This window comes from Heterodontus francisci, chromosome 10, assembly GCF_036365525.1.
Source record: "Heterodontus francisci isolate sHetFra1 chromosome 10, sHetFra1.hap1, whole genome shotgun sequence".
Lineage (NCBI taxonomy): Eukaryota > Metazoa > Chordata > Chondrichthyes > Heterodontiformes > Heterodontidae > Heterodontus > Heterodontus francisci.
This window is the reverse complement of record NC_090380.1, coordinates 91,536,499-91,562,489: the sequence shown is the minus strand read 5'-3', so window position 1 is coordinate 91,562,489 and position 25,991 is coordinate 91,536,499. Positions and strand designations below refer to the sequence as shown.

At 40.3% G+C, this 25,991-nt stretch overlaps 1 protein-coding gene across 2 annotated transcripts in view; it reads right to left on the bottom strand.

Annotated features, from left to right (window-relative positions):
- LOC137374629 (zinc finger protein 654-like) overlaps nucleotides 1–25,782 on the bottom strand; it is a 67,324-nt gene extending 41,542 nt beyond the window's left edge. For both annotated transcript variants that reach the window (XM_068041043.1, XM_068041045.1), the window contains exons 1-2: nucleotides 25,616–25,782; nucleotides 13,449–13,594 (exon numbers count right to left, since the gene is read on the bottom strand). In XM_068041043.1, the coding sequence (XP_067897144.1) occupies nucleotides 13,449–13,594; nucleotides 25,616–25,741 (272 nt within the window). In that variant the 5' untranslated portion in view covers nucleotides 25,742–25,782. The remainder of the gene's footprint in view (nucleotides 1–13,448; nucleotides 13,595–25,615) is intronic.
- Between the last annotated feature and the right edge of the window lie 209 nt (nucleotides 25,783–25,991).

The following is a 25,991-nucleotide window of genomic DNA, read 5'->3' as shown; positions in this document are numbered from 1 at the left end:
GTGATCTTACTAAGGAAGCTCAACAGGGTAGATGCTGAGAGGATGTTTCCCCTCATGAGAAATCTATAACTGGGGGCATAGTTTCAGAATAAGAGATCGCCTAATTGAGAGATGAGAAGGAATTCCTTCTCTGAGGGTCATGAATCTTTGGAATGCTCTTCCCCAGAGAACTGTGGAGGCTGAGCCAATGAATATATTCAAGGCTGAGATAGACAGATTCTTGAACTATAGGGGAGGTGAGGGTTACGGGAAACAGACAGGAAAGTGGAGTTGAGGACAAGATCAGATCAACCATGATCTTACTGAATGGCAGAGCAGACTCGCAGGGCAATGTGGCCTACTCCTGCTCCTATTTCTTAGGTTATGTTCTGCTACTATTGAGATTTTAGAAAGTTTTCCTTTGTATATCAAAATAGTTACCTTTTCTCTCCTTTAAAAAAAAAAGCTTCTTTTCACCCCTCCTTCCCAGAAAGATTCTTTAATGAAAAAGATCTATTGTTAGCATGGTGCAAAAGGCAACAGTTAGTGTCTTGCTCAAATGATAATTCATAAATTAGCCTTGACATTGAGCATTAGCAGTCTGGTCACAGGGGCTGCCACAGCTGAGCCCATCTGTCCATATTTGAAGTCCACACAAATGTACTTGCAGAAGGGTTTCCTAAATAATTCAGATGAGGAATTCTGCCTGACACTTTTTTTTAATCCAAGGGGTCTTCAGGTCCGTTGAGATCCTACTGTCAAAGAAAAATCAGATCAAGTCTACACATCTACTTAATGCATAATCTTGCTAAGCTACAGAAGAATTAAAATAAAACAAAAACCTAGTCGTCTTTCATGGAATGTCAGTAATGATCATGAAGTGCCTTAGGATATTTTGCTACATTAAAGGTGCTATATAAATGCTAGTTGCTGTTATTGGAAAGGTTGACTTCAGGCCATATTTTTGAAATGATCAACAGTGCAAAAGTGTTTTAATATTTGATATTACCATCTAGTTGAAATAAGAAAGTGATTCAACATTTTATTTATTCATTCACGTGATGAGAGCATCACTGGCAATGTCAGCATTTATTGCCCATTCCTACATGCCCTCGAGAAAGTGGTGGTGAGCCATGCAGTCTGCCTGGTGAACGTACTCCCACAGTGCTTCAATTTTATAAGAGCTCTTTGGTGCCACACCGTGTCAAATGCTGCCTTGATGTCAAGGGTAGTCATTCTCGCCTCTGAAATTCAGCTCTTTTCTTCCTGTTTGGATCAAGGCTGGAATGAGTTCTGGAGCCAAGTGGTCCTAGCAGAACCCAATCTTAACACTAGTGAGCAGGTTATGGCAGAGTAATTGCTACTTGACAGCATTGTCGATGATGCCTTCCATCATTTTGCTGACAATTAACAGTAGGTTGATGGGGTGCAAATTTGTCAGATTGGATTTGTACTGCTTTTGGTACACAGGGCATACCTGGGAAACTTTCCACTTTGTCAGGTAGATGCCAGCGTTGTACGTGTACTTGGAACAGCTTGGCTAGAGGTGCAGCTAGTTCTGGAGCACAAGTCTTCAGCAATGCAGCCAGGATGTCGTCAGGGCACAGCACTTTTGAGTACACTGGATACAGCATTCATTTCTTGATATCATGTGCATTGAGCCGAATTGGCTGAAGACTGATTTCGGAGATGGCGGGGACCTCAGCAGGAGGCCGAGAGGGATCATCCACTTAGCACTTATGACTGAAGATGATTTCAAATGCTTCAGCTTTGTCTTTTGCACTCAAGTGCCGGACACTGTCAGTGACGATGAGAATGTTCATAAAATTTCTTTCTCCAGTTCAATTGGACATCACCATTCATGACTGGAAATGACAGACTGCAGAGATTTTACCCAATCCACTGGTGTTGATATTGCTTAGCTCTGTTTATAGCAAGTTGCTTCCGCTGTTGAACATGCATGTAGTCCTGTGCTGCAGCTTTACCAGATTGGCACATTTTTAGGTATGCCTGGTGCGGTTCCTGGCATGCTCTCCTACACTCCTCATTGAACCAAGGTTGGTCCCCTAGCTTGATGGTAATGGTAGAGAGAGGGATATGCCAGACCATGACGCTACAAATTGTGGCTGAATACAATTCTGCTGCTGCTGATGGCCCACAGAGCATCATGATGCCCAGTTTTGAGCTGCTAGATCTATTCTGAAACTATCCCAATGTAGTAACCCATGAAGACAGTTCTTGCATTCTAATGTGCTCACATCGCCAGTCAAACTTCCTATTCAGGACTGCTGAATCTTTAGAATGACTTTCCACATCCTTAGTAAGCATTCGTATGGATACATTTTGTAACTTCTCATGCCACCAGCTTTTTTTTTCATCTCATTAGCAATCTTTCATTTGCTTCCAAATTCCAAAATTAATTTTGTTCCAAAATGTGTTACGGAAAAAATTACAAAGTAATGGAATCCTATGCTATAAAGTTTGTTTTAAGTGCAATATGTGCACAGTACAAAATTCCATTTCATACAGTGGTCTCTGGATCCAATGGACTGTTCATCATGTCAGTACATTTGTATCAACATGCTCACAGCACGAAGACTTGATAGACACACTTGATATCCTGGTTTCTGCTCCAACCTGGAGACTGAATCCAGGTACAAATGTTCAAATGCACCACTACTGGTTAATTAATCTGGCTGCCAGCAACTTACCCATCATATACTTTGGACTGCACGTGGCTTTAACAGTAAAACATAAATTTAAAACTTAAAAACTGCCACATGTTGTCATTTTTTGAAAAAAACCATTCCAATGATTATATCCAAGCAGAAGAAATCCAACTACACAAATACTACTGACAGCCCTACCATTTTATGACCTGACAAATTCCAGATGTATCTAGCAAGCAAGAACAGGACATAGCAAGGCACATTTAAAATCAAACCAAGTCTCCAACTGGGAACAAGTTATGTTTATAACATTTATTTCATATTCTAAGATTATAAGACTCATATACTTTGTACATTTAGGCTATCATATTTCTGACTTTGATGGAAAAAGCAGAGAAAGAGACAGAATGTCATATGTATCAATCTACTGCTGACGAGTGTATAATGGCAGCATCTTCAATATATAAGGTTCCCCTCATTTTTTAAAAAACAGACAAGTTGCTTTACTTTTGATCTGGTCACAATTATTCAAATTCAAGTTTAACTAGATGCTGAGTTTTCTGCAAATTAGCATTAGAATTTAGAAAAAAAACGAGTACTGCAGCTTTAATGTTGTTTAGTGGAAAAAAGCCCATTTTCTTCTGTAGCTCGCAATTATGCAAGGGTAAACGTTCACCATTAAATTCTCTGCTAGAAACATCAGTAAAGTGCATCATTAAGTTTATTTAGATGAACTCTGTCTCTTTAAGTGTGCTTTTTGTAGTAATCTTTTTTTTTTAAAAAAAGCATTTATCTTTCCAGTTTTGAAACTGTGTGCACTCTTGTTGCCCGTCAATTAAAACAAATACTATTTCCCTCATTTAAAAACCCTTCAATAATTACTTCTTCCATTCTTGACCCCTGCTTATTCCTCCAATCTTCAAGCTCAATCAACACCCAAACACCAGTTAAGTTACTATTCCGTTAGCTTTTAACTGTTTTATGCATTACAATGCCAAATGACATTTGTTGCCTAGCAACTTTAACAGCAATATCACACTTCAATCAAGTCCCTATTAAATTGCCAACAGAATACAATCTCCCAAATTTTAAAAACTTTACTACTGCCTATGCTGTGAACAAAAATCAAGGTGAAACCAATTATTAAAATGAAAGCGGTTTTAAATGTTATAGGCTGCATGCAGCAGTAACCAGACAAAATAGACTTTTCCTAATCACCCCATAGAGCCACCATGAGAGATTTCCTGTGGAGCTATTTCGGAAATCAGCAGACTGTTTTCTTGATAAAAGGGAAGACTCAGAATGGATGGCCTCATAATGGTTCAACATCTATTAGATAAGAGATTTGTTATTTTTACACTGAGGATTTGGGATGGGCATAGTTGCGAAGCATATTCCCGTCCTTCACTCTATTCTTGATTCATTGAATCGGTCTTTCCTTCAAATAATTAATCTTCAGGACAGAATGTGTAACTTGAAACAGTGGTTGACATGAAGTAGTACTTCTGCTTCCTTAAAAAGCCCTTCAGTTGTCTTAGCACATTGTGGTTAGCAGATGTTGAGAGAGAGCCCAAAAAGTAGCATCTGCAATTTGCATCTCATCAATTTGCAGCAAATAAAATATTTGATTTTTTTTTTAAAGTAGGATTTTCAATACAATTGTGGAGGGGATGAAGCTGAACAGAATATATCGACCCTGATTATGTAACTGTAATGATGGTGAAACCGTCAGTTTTTGCCATCACTACAACTGTGAAACTCCCATCATTCTGAAGTCCGCACATGCAGTTAAACACAGAAATCCAGGTGTTGCTGTCAGTGATTCTTTGCTCCTTCACAGGGTGCGCTGAAGTCCCCATAGATAAAAATCTTTAAAAATCACTTGAATTGATGTGAACTTTCACTTTTTGCACTCTAATTCCGCTGTAAAAATACTCAAGAAAGTTATGCTTATTGAATGAAGTGTAACTGGGTTTTTAAACAGTGTACTAAGTCACAATTACTGAACAACCTTTCAGGCCCTTAAAGACTAATTTTATATTTGTTGAATGTCAGTCATATAGACATGGAGTCTTTACAGCACATTTGGTCCATCAAGTCCACACTGGCTCTCCGCAGAGCAATCCAGTCAGTCCCATTCCACTGCTCTACCCCCGTAGCCCGGCAATTTATTGCCCTCAAATATCCATTCAATTTCCCTTTTAAATCATTAATCGTCTCTGCTTCCACCGCCCTCACAGGCGGTGAGTTCCATTACCACGCGCTGCGTAATACCTCTTCCTCACATCTCCCCGCATTTCATGCCCACAACTTTAAATCTAAGTCCCCTAATCTTTGTCACATCAGCTGATGGGAACAGTTTTTCTTTGTCTACTTTATCCAAATCTATCATAATCTTGGACACCTCTATCAAATCTCCCCTCAATCTCCTTTGTTCCAAGGAGAGCAACCCCAGCTTCTCCGACCTAAATCTTGTAGCTAACATCCCTCATCTCTGGAGCAATTTTGGTATACCTCCATTGCACCCTCTCAAGATCCTCAAATCCTACCTAAAGCATGCTGTCCAGACTGAACACAATATTCTAGTTGTATAAAAGTTCAGCATAACTTCTCCGCTTTTGTATGCAATACCTCTATTTATGAAGCCCAAGATCCCATAAGCTTTGCTAACCACTCCAATATGTCCTGGTACCTTCAAAGATCTATGCAAATGCATCCTCAGGTCCCTCTGTCCCTGCACACTCTTTAGAAATGTGTCATTAAGTTTGTATGACCTTTCCCCATTCCTTCTGCCAAAATGCATCACCTTACACTTCTCTATTAAATTCCATTTGCTACTAGTCTGCCCATTCTGCTAGGCTGTCGATGTCCTGTTGCAGTTGATTTTTACCATCCTTACTATTTGCCACTCTTCCAAGTTTGGTACCATTGGCAAATTTTGAAATGTTACTCTGTATTCCAATATCCAAGTCATTTATATTGTTAAGACCAGGTGGGAAGAGAAAGAGGTCTAGGGCTCCCTTTCAGCCTTCACCTGGTCTTACTGTAACAGGGTTTAATTTTAAACACACCGTGTTTTGAGCTCCCCCTTGGTGAATCCTTATTCACCACTTTCCAATTATAAGGCAAAGAAACCAGCACAAACAGGCTCTCTTAGAATTTAAGTTTAATAAATTTCAACTTTCAACCTAACGTGGTTAACACCTACGGATACACGCTGCACCCCACGCTAGCATGCATACGCGATACACACATGCAAATAGAAACAGAAAAAAGAAAAATGAAGTAGAAAGGTTTGAGGCAATATCTGAAGAATTGCTGTTATGGTTCTTTGAGCTCACTGTAGAGTCCTTGATTGTAGGTAGATCTTGCTTTTCGTTGGGGCCCAGTATTATTCTTAAACCTTGTTCGTTGTAGGAGACATTTCTTGCTTGGGGTTCATGTGTCTTCAGTGTCTTCAGAGGCTTATGAGAAAGAGATGGGAGCAGATCTTCTCAGTCCAGGAGCAAACAGACTTTCTGCCCAAACTGTCTGTACAAATTCAAAAAACTCAAGTTGCCCAGCAGGTTGGTCATGTTACTAGCTGGTTTGACCATGTCTGTTTGTGCATTTGGCCATCTTAGTCAACCTGGAATGCAAGCTCCCCCACCTTCAACGTCTGATGATCCATTGTGGGTTGAATGTCAGGGAATGGCTGCTTTGTCCTTCTAAACACTGTCTGTTAATGTGCAAATGTCTTTTCCAGCCACGGCTAATCTGTTTAACAAGTCTTCTTCACTCCAGTAACAGTTTAAAATCAATGTTCATGACAAAATTAATGTGCCTCATTCTTGGCCGTTGGGGGCCTAGCATGACAATATATATCAAAAAAGCAGTGGTCCTAGCACTGACCCTTGTAGAACACCACTGTCTATCACCCTCCAGTCTGAAAGGTAACCATTTACCACAACTCACTGCTTTCTATCTTCAACCCAATTTTTAAAAAAAATCCAAACTGACACGGACCCTCCTATTCCATGAGCCTTAATTTTGTCAACCTGCCTTTTATGTGGTACTTTGTCAAATGTTTTCTTAAAATGCAAATAAACATCCATTGCATTCCCTTTAACAACCTTCTCTCTTACTTCAGCAAAAAATTCAATTAGATTAGTCAAGCACAATCTGCCTTTCACAAATCCATGCTGGCAATCCTTAATTAGCTCAAACCTCTGCAAGCAGCTGTTGATTTTTTTTCCTGATTATTAGTTCTAAAACCTTACCCACCACTGATGTTAAACTGACCAGCCTGCAGTCACTCGGACTATCTTTACACCCTTTCTTGAATAAAGGTGTCACATTTGCCACTCTCCAATCCTCTGGCACCTCCCCTGTATCTAAGGAAGTATGCAATATTATGGTAAGCCCTTCTGCTATCTCCACCCCCACTTCCTTTAGCAATCTTGGATGCAGGCCATCCAGAATGGGCAAGTTATCCATTATAAGCATTGCCAGCTTTTCCAGTATCTCCTGCCTCTCAATTTTCACCCCATTCATTACCTCTACCATCTCTGCTTTTAGCAATATTTTGTCAGCGTCTTCTTCCTTAGTAAACACCGATACAAAGTGTTCAAGCTTTGCCTTGCACCTCGAAGCATCCATTATCCTTTGTCCCTAATAGGCCCCACACCACCCCCTAACTGCTTACTATTTACATGCCAGATGATGATTTTTGGGTTCCCTTTATGTTGGCTGCCATTCTATTTTCATATTCTCTCTTTGCCAGTCTCATTGTTCTCTTCACTTCCCCTCTCAACTTATTGTGTTTGACCTGGTTCTCATGAAGAATTCAGGAACGTCAAAATTTCTTCATTTTAATTAAAAATTCCACTGGTTTCCAATTTCAAAAGTCCAAATATAAATTTATAATATTTCAACTTCTACTTTAATCCCACTTGTATGTCTCAATCTTTATTTTGCTCACTGCAAGATGATTAAAAAGTGAATAATCATCAATGCATTTTACTTCCTGAGGGCTGTGAGAATTCTTCAATGTGTTGGCTGCTTAGTCTGCTTGATGGTATCAATGTTGCTGGATGCCGGAGATCCTTTTGACTTGGCTCCAGAATCAAATAAACATTGGGAAAATAGAAATCCACGTAACAGAGATATTTAGATCTTTGTGGGCAACTTTCAAGGACAGCAGCACACACCATCACTTTGCCGTCAACTGCATCATACAAATTAGAAAGCTTGGCTGAAATTTCTAATCAAAAATACTGGCACAATGGTTCCCTGGTTTATGGGAAACAAACCGGAATTACTCAATTCACAAACAGCATTGGATCAAGTGAGCAGTCAAAAGTTTATCCTTATATAAAACAATGCTGTAAAATAGTTATATAGAATGGTAAAGCATTTTTGCTATTCGCTACTCATTATCGAGTCACAAAATGACACAGTGAAATAGTGATGCAGTACTGCTCATTTTTCAGCATCACTTTCAAGGTTCATATTGGAGGATGAGGCTGCAAACTTCTAGGAAAGTTATGATGATCCATCCATTATGTGGGTAGATATTTCCAAAGAAGATATTTTGCATTTTCAAATGATAAAAGATTTGGGTCACCGCCCCATTTCCTTTTGTGATCAACAAAAAAAAATTGATTTAGTTTTGAAGTTCCAGAATCTTATTTTTAAAAAATGTGTTTTAATAGATGTGATCAGAAGGAATCTAGAATTTATTGAAAATTTATCATTTCCAGTGTATGCGGTTTGAGTGCATCATTTTGATTTCTAGTGAGAGTTCCACCAGCATTTACAATAATAGATTAGGGCTATTTTTATTAGGATTGGTGTTTTCTTTTAAAATTTTATGACACCCGATTTATTTGCTGAGTTACATATGTTGTATGAATTTTGTGCCAATTATGCATAGGCTGGGAAGGATTTCAATGTGAACTTGTTTTTGGAAGATGTACTTGCAGAGTGAGTGGTTGTGTGGTCGTCTTTTATTGGCCTCCCTTTTTTAGGATATTGGGCTAGATTGGACTTCAGGAGGACTAACCATGTAATGCAAAGGGCCAATATTCAATGCTATGCCATAAAGGGAGGTTTTAAATATACCTCCATATGACAGTTGGCCAGTTATCGCAGGCTTCACAGCAAGGCTTTCCTCTATTCCAGCGTCTTTTCTAGCTCGGTGCCCTCTACAGGGGATTAGTGGTGGTTGAGCTGGACAAGAAAAGGTGAGGCTTATCAACCAGATTAAGAATTCTCACTGAGACATGTATAGTCCAAACCAAAGTATAAAGTAGGAAATATAAATTATATTTAAAAGGATGTACAGAAAACAAACTAATGATTGGAAAATATAGATGAAATTAAGGGACATAGACAGAAAAAGTAAATTTCTTTAAAATCCTCAACACTAATTTTCTTCCAAGGGAATGAGACTCCACATTTGTAAAACCAGAGAGATTATTCTGCAGTAAATATCACTTTACACACAATAAACTCACTTACTCGCGAACGCACCAGCCCTAACTTTCTCAGCTGCTTTTAGTATTTAAGCAGTGGGCAAGTACAGCAAACTCACACCTTGCATTTATTTCAATACAGAGTCTATCGGCAAGGTTTGCAACAGTGCACCCTGCGACGGAACTGGGTACCCCTGGTAGCAACCTCCAGACTGATGTGTAACTGCACATGTGCAGACACCAGAAGTTGCTGTCTGATTTACTTCATAATGACAGCAAACACTGATAACCTCATCGTTATTACTACCATAAAATTTGGGCCAATATCTCACAAACATCAATGAGATACATTTACTACTTACCTTGATGGTGTTGGCTGACAGAGATATTTGTAAAAGGATCTTTTATGCCCACTCGAGTTCATAAATGATGCCTCAGTTTCAAGTGCACCCAAAAGATGGTACCACTAACACTGCATCACTCTCTCAGGACAGCACTGAAATACCAGCTTAGATTATGCGCTCAAGTCCTGGAAGAGAGTTTGAACCCTGGCCTTGTGACTCAAGTGGACAGAATGCTACTAAATGAGCCAAGCTGACACTTGAACTAAATAGAACATACAGCAAATAAAGTAGTTACATTGAGAAGTATATTAGTGCAGTGGTTGTGGTAGCGGACTGTTAACCAACAGGTTAAGACCTCAAATTCCACTATGGAAATCTATAGAAGTGAACTCCACAAAGAATTCCACAAATCTTAATTTGTAGGGAATAGATTCAGCAGATGCTCTGGTCATTGAATATATGCAAGGCAGAGGCCGAAAGATTTTTGGGTACTTGGAATTGAGAGATGAGGATATAGGAAAGTGGAGTTAAGTAGATTGACCGTGACGTTGTTGAATGGTGAAGTAGGCTCAAAGGGCCAAATGGCCTACTCCAGCTCCAATTGCTTATGGTAGAACGAATGGAGCTTATTGAAATCGTAAAATGACAATAGATTTATACATCTTCAAAATTTAAAATAGACAATCCAGACTTTACAGTAATATTGGGGGGAATAAACCAGCATCAATACCCAAGAAAACTTATTTGGATTAATTGGAAATCAAAGGATTTAGTTAAGTGAATTAGTATCAGATACACAATAACCTTTAGCATGCATTTGTACTACATGTTTAGTACTGCGAGAAGCAATTTCGTGTTAACACTGATGGTAAACTTGTGCAGTATAAATAGGGCAAGACCCAAATTGACTCAGAGGTGAAGTGGAATGAGACTCTCTTCCCCCGCTTTGTTCAGTGTCAGGCAGCATTTACACACTAACTGCCACAACAATGCAAAGCAAAAGTGTTTCACAAGGATATTCCGTTGTACTGCAAATGCATCCTTCGCAAAGCAGACTATTTCCTTCTTTAAGGCATCTCAGCCATTCCTCAGAGAAGCTTTAACATCTTTGTGGATGTTATTATGTAGCTAAACATTAGGAGGCATAGAAAGTGCGTCTGGAAATCTAACTACCAAGTTACAACTTCTCCCCTTGAGATGAAGTAGAAGATTTTTTTTTTAAATATGTGAACTGTCTACCTCTCCCAACCAAGGTAATTGGAAACATGTCAGATGGATACTTATGGAGACAAATTCAAATACTACTTTTGTGGCACAGTATTGGACAGCGACCCTCTCCACCACATGGAAAACTTATGATCGTATTCAATACTGATGAACTAGGTTGCATGTTAGGTAACTCTTTTTCTAGAGAATAGTAGACCTATGAAACAAATTGCTGGCTAGTATGAGGAGTACTGATTTGCTGTATACTTTCCAAAGAAAGTTATACTAGTGCCTGAGCAGGGCAGAGGGCAGATCATGCATTAAGGCAGGTACAAAGTAATATTATATGGTTTCTGGTGGGTAAGGAATGTCTGAATCATGATGCACAAGACATCATGACTCTGTGGGCAGGCTAGATGGACCAGCTGATCGTTTCTTACTTGATATTTTCATGCTCGTGTGAAAATTGGACTGATGATCAGTTCAGTAAAAGCCGGTTTATGAAAAGGTACAAAAAAACAATTTAGAAAAATAACAGAAATAAACATAGACTAAATTCTTAAAATGAGTCAACACAATAGAAGTTGTTGATGAAGGTCAAGACAACAGAGGCAGAATCAGGAGAACGCATTGAGCATATTTAAATCTGCAGGGATGTAGTGATTCCATAACAACGAGACCATTATTAAACCAGCCTGGTAAAGGCATGACTTTCCTGTCACTACCATTCCTTAAATCTTTTTGTTTCTGTTTTGGTGAAGGAGAAAGTTGGGGGGGGGGGGGGGGGGGTGCAGAAGAGGAGAACAAAGGGAGAAAAGAAAAAAAAAGGTTACTTTCAGAAAGACAGTTTCCATATGTCACCTCTGGATTTCTGCAAAAGACGACCCAGAGCTAAAGAGTCAAGAACACAAACCAATGAATAAGTGCACTAAATATACAGCGATACCACTAAAATAACCCCAAGACAGGTTATAACAAATAGTACCAGGAATAAATGAGGAAACACCCTGTGAGCAATTTATAATCCAGGTAGAACACTAGCATTGCAAGATCAGTCATGTGAAATCTTGGAAATACTTGGCTAAATCTGTTCAGAAGTTTATTTAATAACCATTACTTTTTACCTGTTTTTCACAAACTTAATCACAAAATTGTTTTCTCCAAGTAGAGTTGCACACGATAATATTTGTTTTAATTTTCTAAGACAGTTCAAAATAAAGCAAATAAGCACACTTACTTCCAATAATATCCTGTAGATCCAATTAATCCTTGGTCATCTTAAAACATATCTATTGCAGTTACTTCCTCTTGGTTAAGAAATTCAAAATCTAACATTTAAATTCAAATTAAAGTTGATAAATATTTCCTTTTGTGTTTAATTCACATACTCAACTCATCTATGAATGCTTGTGGCATGCACTGTCTCCGACAGCCAGAGCACTATATAGTACATGGAATAGGTACACACATGCACTGAAAGGCAGTTTCGAATTTATAATGCAGTGCATAACCAGTCCCTTAAGAAAACATTAATATAAACTCCGACATATTGCAACGCCAAATCTCGGATCAAACTGACAATTCTTTTGACATGCAGTTCAGGGTCAATTAGTACTTTTGAAGGTTGACTAACAGCATCCAGTTTTAAGTTCATACTAAAGTGCTCAATATTAACACTGGTCACCCCAGAATCATGAAGGGGATCCAGACTCTCAAATGACAAGTTAATACATCCCTGTGACAAAGAACTGATAAAATTTCAGATGCCTCACCAAAGGCAGAGAAGGAAAGAGAAAAGAAATAAAGCAGCTAGGTAACAACTCTTGTACACCTCCAAATGGACAGTTAAGAGCAGCACTGAGAAAAGGTTAGCAGACAACAGTTCTTACTTTCAGACAAGAATGTTAAACACAAAAGAAAAAGTACAGACAGTCTTGTGCCAATTTAACTGACCAACAGATCAGTGAACACATTCCAACATAGGCTCATGGACTGCTCTCTCCCACACAGGAAGCTTCTTGTGCAATCAACGTACAAAACTGTCTGCAGAAAACGGGAGCTATACCCAATGCACACAACAAAACAGCTGTATTTGGAGACAGCAATTTTTACTGTAAATCAACTAATGGCCCTTCTGCCTTTAAATCATAAGATACTAAGAATTAACGTAACAAAATACTGCAAAAGAATAAGTGTCTTTAGGTTGTGCGAAAGTGAAGATTACTTGGTTTGCGCAAATTAAGTACTCAAACACTTGCTCTCATGCAGCACATCTCTATTACTTTTAAATTGTAATGACTTATGCAAATATCATAGTATAGATAATAAAATAACATTCATCCTTTCCAAGTAGTTAAGGAGGCAGCTAAAGATGTCTTAATGCTTATTCTTAACCATTTGACATAAAATGGAACGCCTGTTGATAGAATATAGACAACTACCAATAGAAAGTGGATTCCTAGGGTGGCGCAGTGGTTAGCACCGCAGCCTCACAGCTCCAGCGACCTGGGTTCAATTCTGGGTACTGCCTGTGCGAAGTTTGCAAGTTCTCCCTGTGACCGCGTGGGTTTCCGCCAGGTGCTCCGGTTTCCTCCCACAGCCAAAGACTTGCAGGTTGCTAGGTAAATTGACCATTGTAAAATTACCCCTAGTGTAGGTAGGTGGTGGGGATGTAGTAGGGAATATGGGATTAACGTAGGATTAGTATAAATGGGTGGTTGTTGGTCAGCACAGACTCGGTGGGCCGAAAGGCCTGTTTCAGTGCTGTATCAATAAATAAATAAGGAACTACTTACAAAGCCAGCCGGCTCAAGACGTATTGGACATGTCCACATTCCGGAGCGAGAAGGGGTCTTGCTTTGGTAAAACAGCAAATAGCACTTTTAAGCACTTGAACTAGTGGCAAAGGCACTTGCCATCTCCCAGCATGCCATTCAGTTACCTGTTTGAGGGAAAGAAGACTGAAGGTTAACTATTGGTGCAAGATTCAAAACTATCACTAAAGTTTCAACACTTCAGCTGCCATTTAGCCAATCAAATTAGCCAATCTTTTTTGCAACAATATCTAAAGTTTTAATAATGTTTTATTGTATATAGATTTTTAATTTGTCTAAACTCTACAATTCTGTTCTGCTGAAACATAGGGATAGGGGAGTGCAATGGAGTCCTCGCGTGCAGACTGTGTTCAGGATGGTTGTGGGCAATGCCGAGGTTATTTAAGAGGCATCAAGACCGAACCGTTAAAGGGAAGATTGCATCACTCACTAATCGATGGGATCTCATTACTTCCATATCTGCATCCTGGAAGACAGGATTTGGAAAACTACCAGAGGATGTTCCTGATGATGTTGTACTGTGGAACTGCTCAGCACCATCTTGCTGATAGTCCTTACAAATCTTCTGAACAGGCTAAGTTGCATCTGCTAATTAATTTTTTAAAATTAGTTCATGGGATGTGGGCGTTGCTGGCTAAGCCAACATTTATTGCCCTAGAGAAGATGGTGGTGTGCTGCCTTCTTGAACTGCTGCAGTCCATGCAGAGTAGACACACCTACAGTGCTGTTGGGAACGGAGTTCCAGGATTTTGACCCAGCGACAGTGAAGGAATGGCAACAGAATTCCACGTCAGGATGGTGTGTGGCTTGGAGGGGAACTTGCAGGTGGTGATGTTCCTATACATCTACAGCCCTTGTCCTTCGAGGTGATGAGAGATCACGGGTTTGGAAGGTGCGGTCGAAGGAGCCTTGGCGCGTTGCTGCAGTGCTTCTTGTAGATGGTACATACTGCTGCCACTGTGTGCCAGTGGTGGAGGGAGTGAATGTTTGTGGATCGGGGTGCCAATCAAGTGGGCTGCTTTGTCCTGGATGGTGTTGAGCTTCTTGAGTGTTGTTGAAGCTGCACCCATCCAGGTAAGTGAACAGTATTCCATCGCACTCCTGACTTGTGCCTTGTAGATTGTGGACAGGCTTTAGGGATTCAGGAGATGAGTTACTCGCTGCAGGATTCTTAGCCTCTGACCTACTGTTGTAGCCATGGTATTTATATGGCTACTCCAGTTCAGTTTCTGGTCAATGGTAAGCCCCAAGATGTTGATAGTGGGAGATTCAGCAATCGTAATGCCGTTGAACATCAAGGCAAGATGGTTAGATTCTCTCTTTTTGGAGACTGTCATTGCCTGGCACTCGTGCGGCACAGATGTAACTTACCACTTATCAGCCCAAGCCTGGATATTGTCCAGGTCTTGCATCATTTCTACAGACTACTTCAGTATCTTAGTCGTCACAAATGATGCTGAGCATTGTGCAATCGTCAGTGAACATACCCACTTCTGACCTTATGACTGAAGCAAAGTGTAACCTTTAAAATATACTTACATCGATCGCGATTTAACTGTTAATTCATATTTAATTTATGTTGGTTTTCGTTTGAGTATTCAAGTAAAATTTATAAAAAAAGTGAAATCTTGGCCGTTTGATTTTTCTTTTCTAAATTGAGGTCAGTCAGTGGATTCCATTCTTTTGGTTTATTGGTGGTCTCCACAGGGATCACAACAGGGAGTTTTCCAATAAGTTTTGGAGAATTATACTAGAGATGTCACCAGAATAAAAACCTAGGAAGGATACAAAGTCAAGGGTCGCTCCCGATAAATCAATGTTACTGCATAAGAATACCACAGAGTACTTGGTAATCTGAAGTTCATTGTTGTAGTGTTGTAGGTCTTCAAGAATTTGACAAAGTGGAGGAACAAATAATTTAGTTTGGACTGTAACAGCATTTTGAAAAAATGCTGTTTGAGGGCTTTGCAATAACAGGAGTGGATCACTCCTAAAAATTACTAATTACATTTTTAGGCCATCACAAATTTGGACTTCAGATTCCATTAAATGGATTTCAATAAATCTGACAATTTGTGGACTGGCACTCTAAAATTACCATGAAAGTTGCTGGATCATCATAAAAACCCAACTAATTCAATAATGTCCTTCAGAGTAAAGGCCTGCTCAGGTCAGGAAAAATAAAAATCTGACCCGAACCCGACAGAACCACAGCGGACCTGAGCCCGACCCGGCCAGAGTCCCTTCATTTTCTACTGCGCCCGACTCGACCATCGGAATGTTCACTTTGCCTACCTTCCCATTCCGAATCTGCAGAAAGCTGCAGCATGAGCGCGATGACATCATAGAGAAGCTCACTCGCTCACTGCGCAGACTCAAGAGTTTCCCACCTTGACGTCCCGGACTCCCAGCTCAGGTAGGCATTTCAAATTTTGACACTTACCAGCAGAGCAAAATGCAATACTTACTGTGCATCCGACCCGGACTCGAAAGCTGGACCCAGGAGAGTGACCCCGACCCCAACACATGTCGTCGGGTCCTGTCGGGTTCAGGTTGAGTAGCAGGCCTTTACTTCAGAAAAGGGAACCTGTGACCACTACCTGATCTGGCCTACTTGTGGCTCCAGTCCCACATTATGAGATATACTTTTAATAGCTCCAGGGTAATTAGGGGCAGGCAATAAATACTTGTTGGTGTCACTAACATCACTAAAAAAATTAACTGTCAGCATTTGCCATCATAACTCCACTGAAATTGATAGCAACTTTGGGAGTCCATACAGGCACAAAATTATGCAGAAATCCAGAAGTTATCAGTGATTCTACGCTGCTCCAGAGGGTGTGCTGTTTTAACACCTCCAGACTGCAATCAATGGGAAATTAATTGAATTGATCAGAACTTGCACTTTTACACTGTTGTCTCGCTTGAAAAACCCTTCAAAAAGTTACACCCTGTTGAATCAGATTTAAGTGGCTTTTCAACTGGGTACTAACTTCACAATTACTGCTAAACTGGCACTGGGAAGATAATTTTATATTTGTGGAATGTCAAGTTTCTCCATTATGATACAAGAGTACCCCTTTTAAAAAAAAAAAGTTTTTCATTATTTTAGTTTCTATCTTAATCCAATCATAATTTACTTTGCGATGTGAAAACTTAAATTAAAAGCAAAGGATAAAGTGCTTTTAACTTCCTAATTCGTTGTGAGAATACTTCCATGTGATTGGACGCTTACCTGCTTCCTGACATCATGGCTCCTGGACACCAATACATCCCCTTGACTTAGCGCCAGATTTAAACTGCAGTCGGAAAAGGGGAAAACCACACCACAGAGATCGCTTTGTGGGCAGATTTGAGAGTTTACTGGCATACCCCGTTGCTTCGCCACTGACTGCAAAATCCAGGTCAATAATTAATTGTCATTCCCCTGAATGTTTTTATGTGAAAATCTCTGTTACAACTAGATGACATTTGGCTATTTAATTTGTTGCTCCAGCAACTTGAATTGCAGTAAAAATTATGAATACCCAACTCTGTAAAGACAAATGTCAACTACTTAGAATCTTGAAGATACACGAGTAGAAAAAGAAATGATCACATTCTGTATTTGTAGCTTTCAAAGTATACGCAAGTTTGATTGTGCTAATGTTTCTGAATTGTCATACATCTACTGTACAAAATATACCAAATTAAACACAAAAGCTTAGATGGGCAAATTCACACGTCAATGAACTGAATTTTGCCATTGTATTACAATCAGACTGCATCATTCTCTAAACAGTAAAGCATAAAAAAACTGTATATGAAAATAGGCCCAAAACAATTGTTGGAAATATGCTGCCAATATTATAGTTTGTAGCACTTTGCATGTCAGGAATCATATGCCAACAAGCTTCCGCTAAAAGGCATTAACTTTTGTAATGCAGTGTAGTGTACATTTTTCCTAAAGATTTGTTATTGTAAAAGAATAATTTTACTATGTTAAATGGCTGGTAAGCGACCCTCCCCCCACCCTGCCCCAAATCAACTAATTCCACTGTTCCGAAGAAGGGTCACTGACCCGAAACGTTAACTCTGCTTCTCTTTTCACATATGCTGTCAGACCTGCTGAGTGGTTCCAGCATTTCTTGTTTTTATTCCACTTTTCCTCCAGATTGGACAGAGTGACAGACATGCTAACCAAACATGGAATTGGACCAATGTCCCTCAGGTTGTTGAGGCCTCTATACACCTACAGTCTGCGCAATCTACCATTATTTACATGGGAACTCTGCAGGATAACAGATTTTGAAAAATTGCTGAACTATGTTTCTATCACCAAGTATGCAAAGTGTACTTTAAGGAACTTTAATGACCTTAAAGAATGGCCATACAGCCAATATTTTTTTTCAGCCACACAAGCTCATTTTAAAACTCTAGCACCTTTTATTTTTAAAATAAAATAATTATGTCCCACATATGTAAAATTAGCTACTGGCGTTCAAAAGCTGTGATATCAACTGGAGTTAACTTGGCATTATGATAAATCTTCTCATTTTACTTTTGCAGCCCATTTCATTGTTTTCTGCACAATATTCTTCACAAGAAACATTCACAAGAAGGTTTTTATTAAATAAAGCTTGCCTCAAAGCTTAAGCATAGACAGTTCCCTACATAACTGCATGTCTAAATGCAGATTTGACAGAATATTAACCTCACTTTGTTAATCAAACTATTACTTTAATATAGAAGCCAAAAATGGGTGCAAGACTCGATGTATAGTTTAAAAAAAAATCATTCATGGGATGTAGGCGTCGCTGGCTAGGCCAGCATTTATTGCCCATCCCTAATTGCCCTTGAGAAGATGGTGGTGAGCTGCCTTCTTGAACCGCTGCAGTCCATGTGGGGTAGGTATACCCACAGTGCTGTTAGGAAGGGAGTTCCAGGATTTTGACCCAGCGATAGTGAAGGAACAGCGATATAGTTCCAAGTCAGAATGGCGTGAGACTTGGAGGGGAACTTGCAGGTGGTGATGTTCCCATGCATTTGCTGCTCGTTGGTAGAGGTCGCGGGTTTGGAAGGTGCTGTTTAAGGAGCCTTGGTGCGTTGCTGCAATGCATCTTGTAGATAGTATACACTGCTGCCAATAAGAAAATATTCCGATTTGTTTATATCTCAGATCCAGAGCAGATGATTTCTCACTTCCTCACACTGAACTCGGTCTGCCATAGCTTTGTCCACTCACTTAATCTATGTCCCTTTGTAACTTCCAGTTCCCAACTACACAACATGCTGTGCTTCATAAACTTAGTCATCTGTAAACTTGAATATACAAGTCTCTATTCCTTCAACCAAGTCATTGTTAAATATTGGGACAAGCTGAGACCCTCAGTAAAGATCCCTTATGAATATAAGCAAAAATCTGAAACGTTAACTCTCTACACAGATACTGCCAGACCTGCTGAGTATTTCCAGCACTTTCTGTTCTCATCCCTTAGGAATACCAACTGTTACATTCACTAACCCAGCTACATTACCTTTATCCTTCTGTCTCTGCCCTCCCCACCTATTACCAACATGTCACAAGGTTACCTTCAATCCGTATGCTCTTTTTGTTAATAATACACATTATCCAACGCCGCCTGATGTATTCATCAATTGACACTCCTCCTATCCACCATGTTAGTGACTTCTTCGAAACAGTTAACTAGATTTGTCAGACATAACCTACCTGTCACAAATCCATGCTGACTCTGATCAGCTCATATTTATTCAAGTGCTCAGTTAATTGGTCAACAATTGATTCCAGTAACTTTTCCACAACTGCCGTTAAACTAACAGGCCTATAGTTACCTGGTTTGTCTCTCTCTCCCTTTGTAAATAATAGAGTGGCATTTGCAATTCAAAAGAATATTTCCTCAATCTAGAGAGCTTTGGAAAATTATGCCCAACGAGGTTGCAATTTCTTCCCCCATTTCTTTTAATATCCTGGTATGGAACCTATCATCTCCGTCATGGAGATCTGTCTACCTTAAGTTCCATTATTTTCTCCATTACTTTCTTCAAAAAGACATACTGAATCCAATAATTTTCTCATGACTTATTTTTAGGTTCCCTTGCACCTCTGGTATTTTGTTCATTACCTGTACTGTGCAATTTAACAAGTTTGCGATTTCCTTATCGTTCATGATAGTCTCAACTGCATCTGTCTTTAATGGGCCTGCAGTCCCCATTACCACACTCTCACCATATATTTAGAAAAAGTTTTATTGTGAGCTTTCTGTCCACATTCCTTTTTTGGATCCCTTATTTGTATACTTTTTCTGGTTCTCCCAGCTCACTGAATTTCTACTTTTCCTTGCATCATACCCGTTGGACACAACTAAATTCTGCGGTACCTCCTTCCCTGCCATCAGTAGGGTCATCCCCAACCTGCTGACAGTCGCACACCCAACTTCCTGCACCTCATATGAGCGTGCTCTAGAGTAAGCAGATATTCCTCCCCCTCCCCACGTGCCAGAGTGTCTCTACCTTGCACTCTAGCTCAACTACTCCGAGCCAGAGCGACTCAAGAAAGATATTTCCTATAGTTGTGTTCGTTCATGACAGTCTCGTTGCTCATAAATTCCCACATTTGCGCTGCCTACGTTCAGATTTTCTATTCTATATTTATTGTACAGAAACTGGATTTAATTTGATTTATTTTAGTTAGTTTTATTGCTCAAGTTAGTTTATTTTGTCTATTTCTCTTAACAGTTTTTATTTAATCTTGATTAAAGCAGCTAGTTAGGATTTTGCCTTTGCCTCTATTAATTTCTATATTTAAGTTTAACTCTTTACTTTTGTTATTTACTTTTCTTAATTCAAGCATTCTTCAGTGCAAAGAGAAATTTGGAATTATCAGGGGTAAACTGAATCAGATACGCATAACTTTTCAATTTAAGATTACACAATCATTTAGCACTGAACTATTAAAATGCAACTGCTTGAAGATCCGTCGTGTTATTTCAAATTACTGCTCAATGCAAACAGGCAAATAGAAAGTATTATATTACACAAAAATCAGCAGTCTCATTTAGGGCATGGGTATAATAAAACAAGTATTTGCTATAGTTTTCAGACAAGAGTTACAGAAGTTGATGTTGCATGCAATACACATAGCTTCTAGACTATCACACCCATGGGCAGTTCTGTAGTTCTTGAATCAATAGTTCAGTGATACAGCTCTCTACCACAAACAACAGATTAATTTACTTAAAAGAAATAAGACTTATTGCAATACCAGCACTGTACAACTAGCTGCACCATGTAATCCTGTCACGTGCATTTGAGCATCCAACCAAAATTCATCTGTAACTTAAGTTACCGGTTCACAAAATTAATTTGCACGACAAGCTAGGGCCATCTCTCTCATATCCAAGTTGTTGCTGAAAGCAACAATGAATTTGCTATTCTGAAACTCAAATTTTATAGGGGGTTTACGTAAAAAAACTATATTTATACAATGCCTTTAATGTAATAAAACATCCCAAGGTGCTTCAATGGAGTGTTATAAAGCAAAATTTGATACTAAGAACAAAGAATAGTACAGCACAGGAACAGGCCATTCGACCCTCCAAGCCTGCGCCGATCTTGATGCCTGCCTAAACTAACACCTTCTGCACTTCCGGGGCACATATCCCTCTATTCCCATCCTATTCATGTATTTGTCAAGATGTCTCTTAAACGTCTCTATCGTATCTGCTTCCACCACCTCCCCTGGCAGCAAGTCCCAGGCACTCACCACCCTCTGTGTAAAGAACTTGCCTCGCACATCCCCTCTAAACTTTGCCCCTCGCACCTTAAACCTATGTCCCCTAGTAACTGACTCGTCCACCCCGGGAAAAAGCTTCTGACGATCCACTCTGTCCATGCCGCACATAACTTTGTAAACCTCTATCATGTCGCCCCTCCACCTCCGTCGTTCCAGTGAAAACAATCCGAGTTTTCCAACCTCTCCTCATTGCTAGTGCCCTCCAGACCAGGCAACATCCTGGGCAACCTCCTCTGTACCCTCACCAAAGCCTCCACGTCCTTCTGGTAGTGTGGCGACCAGAATTGCACGCAATATTCTAAGTGTGGCCTAACTAAAGTTCTGTACAGCTGCAACATGACTTGCCAATTTTTATACTCTATGCCCTGACCGATGAAGGCAAGCATGCCGTATGCCTTCTTGACTATCTTATCCACCTGCGTTGCCACTTTCAGTGACCTGTGGACCTGTACGCCCAGATCTCTCTGCCTGTCAATACTCCTAAGGGTTCTGCCATTTACTGCATACCTCCCACCTGCATTAGGCCTTCCAAAATGCATTACCTCACATTTGTCCGGATTAAACTCCCTCTGCCATTTCTCTGGCCAAGTCTCCAACCGATCTATATCCTGCTGTATCCTCTGACAATCCTCATCATTATCCGCAACTCCACCAACCTTTGTGTCGCCCGCAAACTTACTAATCAGTCCAGCTACATTTTCCTCCAAATCATTTATATATACTACAAACAGCAAAGGTCCCAGGACTGATCCCTGCAGAACACCACTAGTCACATCCCTCCATTCAGAAAAACAACCATCCACTGTTACCCTCTGTCTTCTGTGACCAAGCCAGTTCTGTACCCATCTTGCCAGCTCCCCTCTGATCCCGTGTGACTTGACCTTTTGTACCAGTCTGCCATGCGGGACCTTGTCAAAGGCTTTACTAAAGTCCATATAGATAACATCCACTGCCCTTCCTTCAATCATTTCATCACTTCCTCAAAAAACTCAATCAAATTAGTAAGACACGACCTCCCCTTCACAAAACCATGCTGTCTCTCGCTAATAAGTTTGTTTCCAAATGGGAGTAAATCCTGTCCCGAAGAATCCTCTCTAATAGTTTCCCTACAACTGACGTAAGGCTCACCGGCCTATAATTTCCTGGATTATCTTTGCCACCCTTCTTAAACAAAGGAACAACATTGGTTATTCTCCAATCCTCTGGGACCTCACCTGTAGCCAATGAGGATGCAAAGATTTCTGTCAAGGCCCCAGCAATTTCCTCCCTTGCCTCCCTCAGTATTCTAGGGTAGATCCCATCAGGCCCTGGGGACTTATCTACCTTAATGCTTTGCAAGACACCCAACACCTCCTCCTTTTTGATAATGAGATGACAGATTATCTACACTCCTTTCCCTAGGCTCATCATCCACCAAGTCCTTCTCTTTGGTGAATACTCATTTAGCACCTCGCCCATTTCCTCTGGCTCCACACATAGATTCCCATCTCTGTCCTTGAGTGGGCCAGCCCTTTCCCTGGTTACCCTCTTGCTCTTTATATACGTATAAAAAGCCTTGGGATTTTCCTTAATCCTGTTTGCCAATGACTTTTCATGACCCCTTTTAGCCCTCCTAACTCCTTGCTGAAGTTCCTTCCTACTGTCTTTATATTCCTCAAGTGCTTCGTCTGTTCCTAGCCTTCCAGCCCTTACAAATGCTTCCTTTTTCTTTTTGACTAGGCTCACAATATCCCGCGCTATCCAAGCTTCCCGAAGCTTGCCAAACTTGTCTTTCTTCCTCACAGGAACATGCTGGTCCTGGATTCTAATCAGCTGACGTTTGAAAGACTCCCACATGTCAGATGTTGATTTCCCCTCAAACAGCCGCCCCCAATCTAAATTCTTCAGTTCCTGCCTAATATTGTTATAATTAGCCTTCCCCCAATTTAGCACCTTCACCCGAGGACTACTCTTATCCTTATCCACAAGTACCTTAAAACTAAGGAGATATTAGGGCAGAAGATCAAAAGCTTGGTCAAAGAGGTAGGTTTTAAGGAGCAAAAGCGAAAAGCAAGGTGGAGAGGTTTAGTGAGGGGAGTTCCAGAGCTTAAGGCCTTGGTAACTGAAGCTATTCCTACCAATGGTAGAGCAATTAAAACCTTAGATGCTCAAGAAACCAGAATTAGAGGAGCAGACATCTCAGAGTTGTGGGGTTGGAGAAGGTTAGAGATAGGGAGAGTCAAGGTTATAAAGGGATCTGAAAACAAGGATGATGATTTTAAAATCGAGGTGCTATTTAAGTGAGAGCCAATGTAGGTCACCAAGCATAGGAATGATGAGTGAACGGGACTTGATGCAATTTAGGACAAGGGCAGCTAGGTTTTGGAAGACCTCAAGTTTACAGGGGTAGAATGAGAGAGGCTGGCCAGCAGTGCATTGGACTTGTCAAGTCTAGAGGTAACAAATGCATGCATGAGGGTTTCAGCAGCAATTAGTTGAGGCAGGGACAGAGTGAGGTGATGTTACGGAGGTGGAAACAAGCAGTCCTAGTAATGGTGTGGATATATTGTCGGAAGCTCATCTTGGGGTCATATATGAAGCCAAGGTTGTGAACAATCTGGTTCAGCCTCACACAGTTGCCAGAGAGAGGGGGATGGAGCCAGTGGCCAGGGAATGGAGCTTTATGTGGGGACCAAAGACAATGGCTTTGGTCTTATCAATATTTAATTGGAAGAAATTTTGCTCATCCAGTACTGGATGTCAGACAAGCAGTTTGACAATTTAGAGACAGTGGAGGGTTCAAGAGGGGTGGCGTTGAAATAGAGATGAGGTATCATCACCATACATATGGAAGCTGACACTGTTTTTTTGGATAATGTCGCCGAGGAACAGCACGTGGACAAATACTCTATATACAAGTCACCTACGACCCAAAAACAATGCTAATGTAACAGCAATCTGTGAATTCAAATAGCAACATTCAGCCATAATGTAAAATGGTCAGTGAGAGAGATATGAATACCAACAGCAAACTCAAATTGAAGCTCAGGAAACTGGATTAAAATAAGGAATCTACATACATTGTGAAGTGCTTAGAATGACATTCTAACACAAATTTGGACCAACTGTTTCACTTTCACATTATGACTTAACTACTGCCTGGTTTCAGTTATTCCTCATAAAAACATAACCGATATAAACATTTCTTCTACTCAACTATCAAATCAATAAACCTTACCAAACTTACAAAGTACTAACAATTTTTGCCAATATCAAAGAGCTAAGTGCACCAAATCAAAAAATTTAAGACAAACTGGAATGGTACAAATATCCCGTGCAGCTACATATTTGAGACTGCCATCTTGTCCTTTGGAACTCCTGATCTCAACACGTTTACCTTGTAATCTCCCGTCTTGCCTTCAAAAACTGTGTTTTTGTCCCCTTGTGGTTGTTTTCCCCCAGTTCAGTGCTCACAGATATCTCTCTGCATGTGAGTGCTATAGCAGTGTTCACATAAACCATTTGGATCCCATGATTATATCACTATATTAGCTGCAAATATTTATCTATATACACCGGTGGGAAGAGGTTCACGTAGAGCATAAGCCCAAGTATGGACTGTTTGAGCCAAATGGCCTATAACTATGCAATGATGTACTGTAAAACTGTGGAAGAAAAATAAAATATTCTTCACATGCTGTCACATAGCTTCAGGTTCTATATCAGGACATAAAATAAAATGGTAAAAATTATTAACAGCAAACAAAATTAGTTGCTTTCCAATTACATATATATTTTTGCTGCAAGTTGAACAGTTTAGTACAAACAACCCAATTTCTTCCCATTCATGACATCAAACCCCTTCCAATTATCAGATTGTAATTAGACACCGCACTAATAATTATTCTTTTAAATCGCACAGCACCTCACATCTTCTACAAAAAAAACTTTAGTTGACGCCAAAGGGGTTGAACAGCATCGTTGATGCACAATGACAATTAAGTGGCGGCCTTCAAAATTGAACATTTCATTAAACGAGAGAAAATCGCAATCCACACCCATGAAACGAGATTCAGAAAACACTTTGAAACAATATACAAAAAAAGTTTTCCCCAAGTAGAAATGATACGTCAGCTCCGACAATTTAGCTTCTGCGGTGGGTGGGGGAACAGACTACGAAGGCAACAATCTTGGAGCAATACACATTTTGTGGTGTAACTTTGACTCTACATTGTAATGGGGGGAGGGGGTGGGGACTGTCAAGAAGCTCTCACTCCCAGACTACTGGATTCCGCCCCAACAACACCCCAACCCCTCCCCCCTCCAAACAAAAAAACACACCGAATGGCACACTCACTCGACAAAACTTCAGACAATATTCATTGGAAGCGGTGACTTGGCCCAAGGACATTCGCAACTCGCTCTCTATCCATTCCAGTTCTTTCCTCAGACTGCCTACATCAAACTCCTCTTCTTCCGCCATGCTTCTAACCCCTACCTGCGCGTACCAGCGTCCGCACGCGCTTCCGTCACCGCGCTTGCAGGTTCACGCATGCGCACAAGCGATTGGCTCCCTCGCCTTCCGGTTGGTCCTTTCCGCCGCTCGTTGCGTCACCCAAGCGATCACGTGACAGGCTCGCGCGCGATGACGTCCCCGGGATCTCGCCGGTGCTGGTCTCGGGCGAATGAGTCGTTGATTGGTAACTGAAATAAACCAATCACTGGACTACACC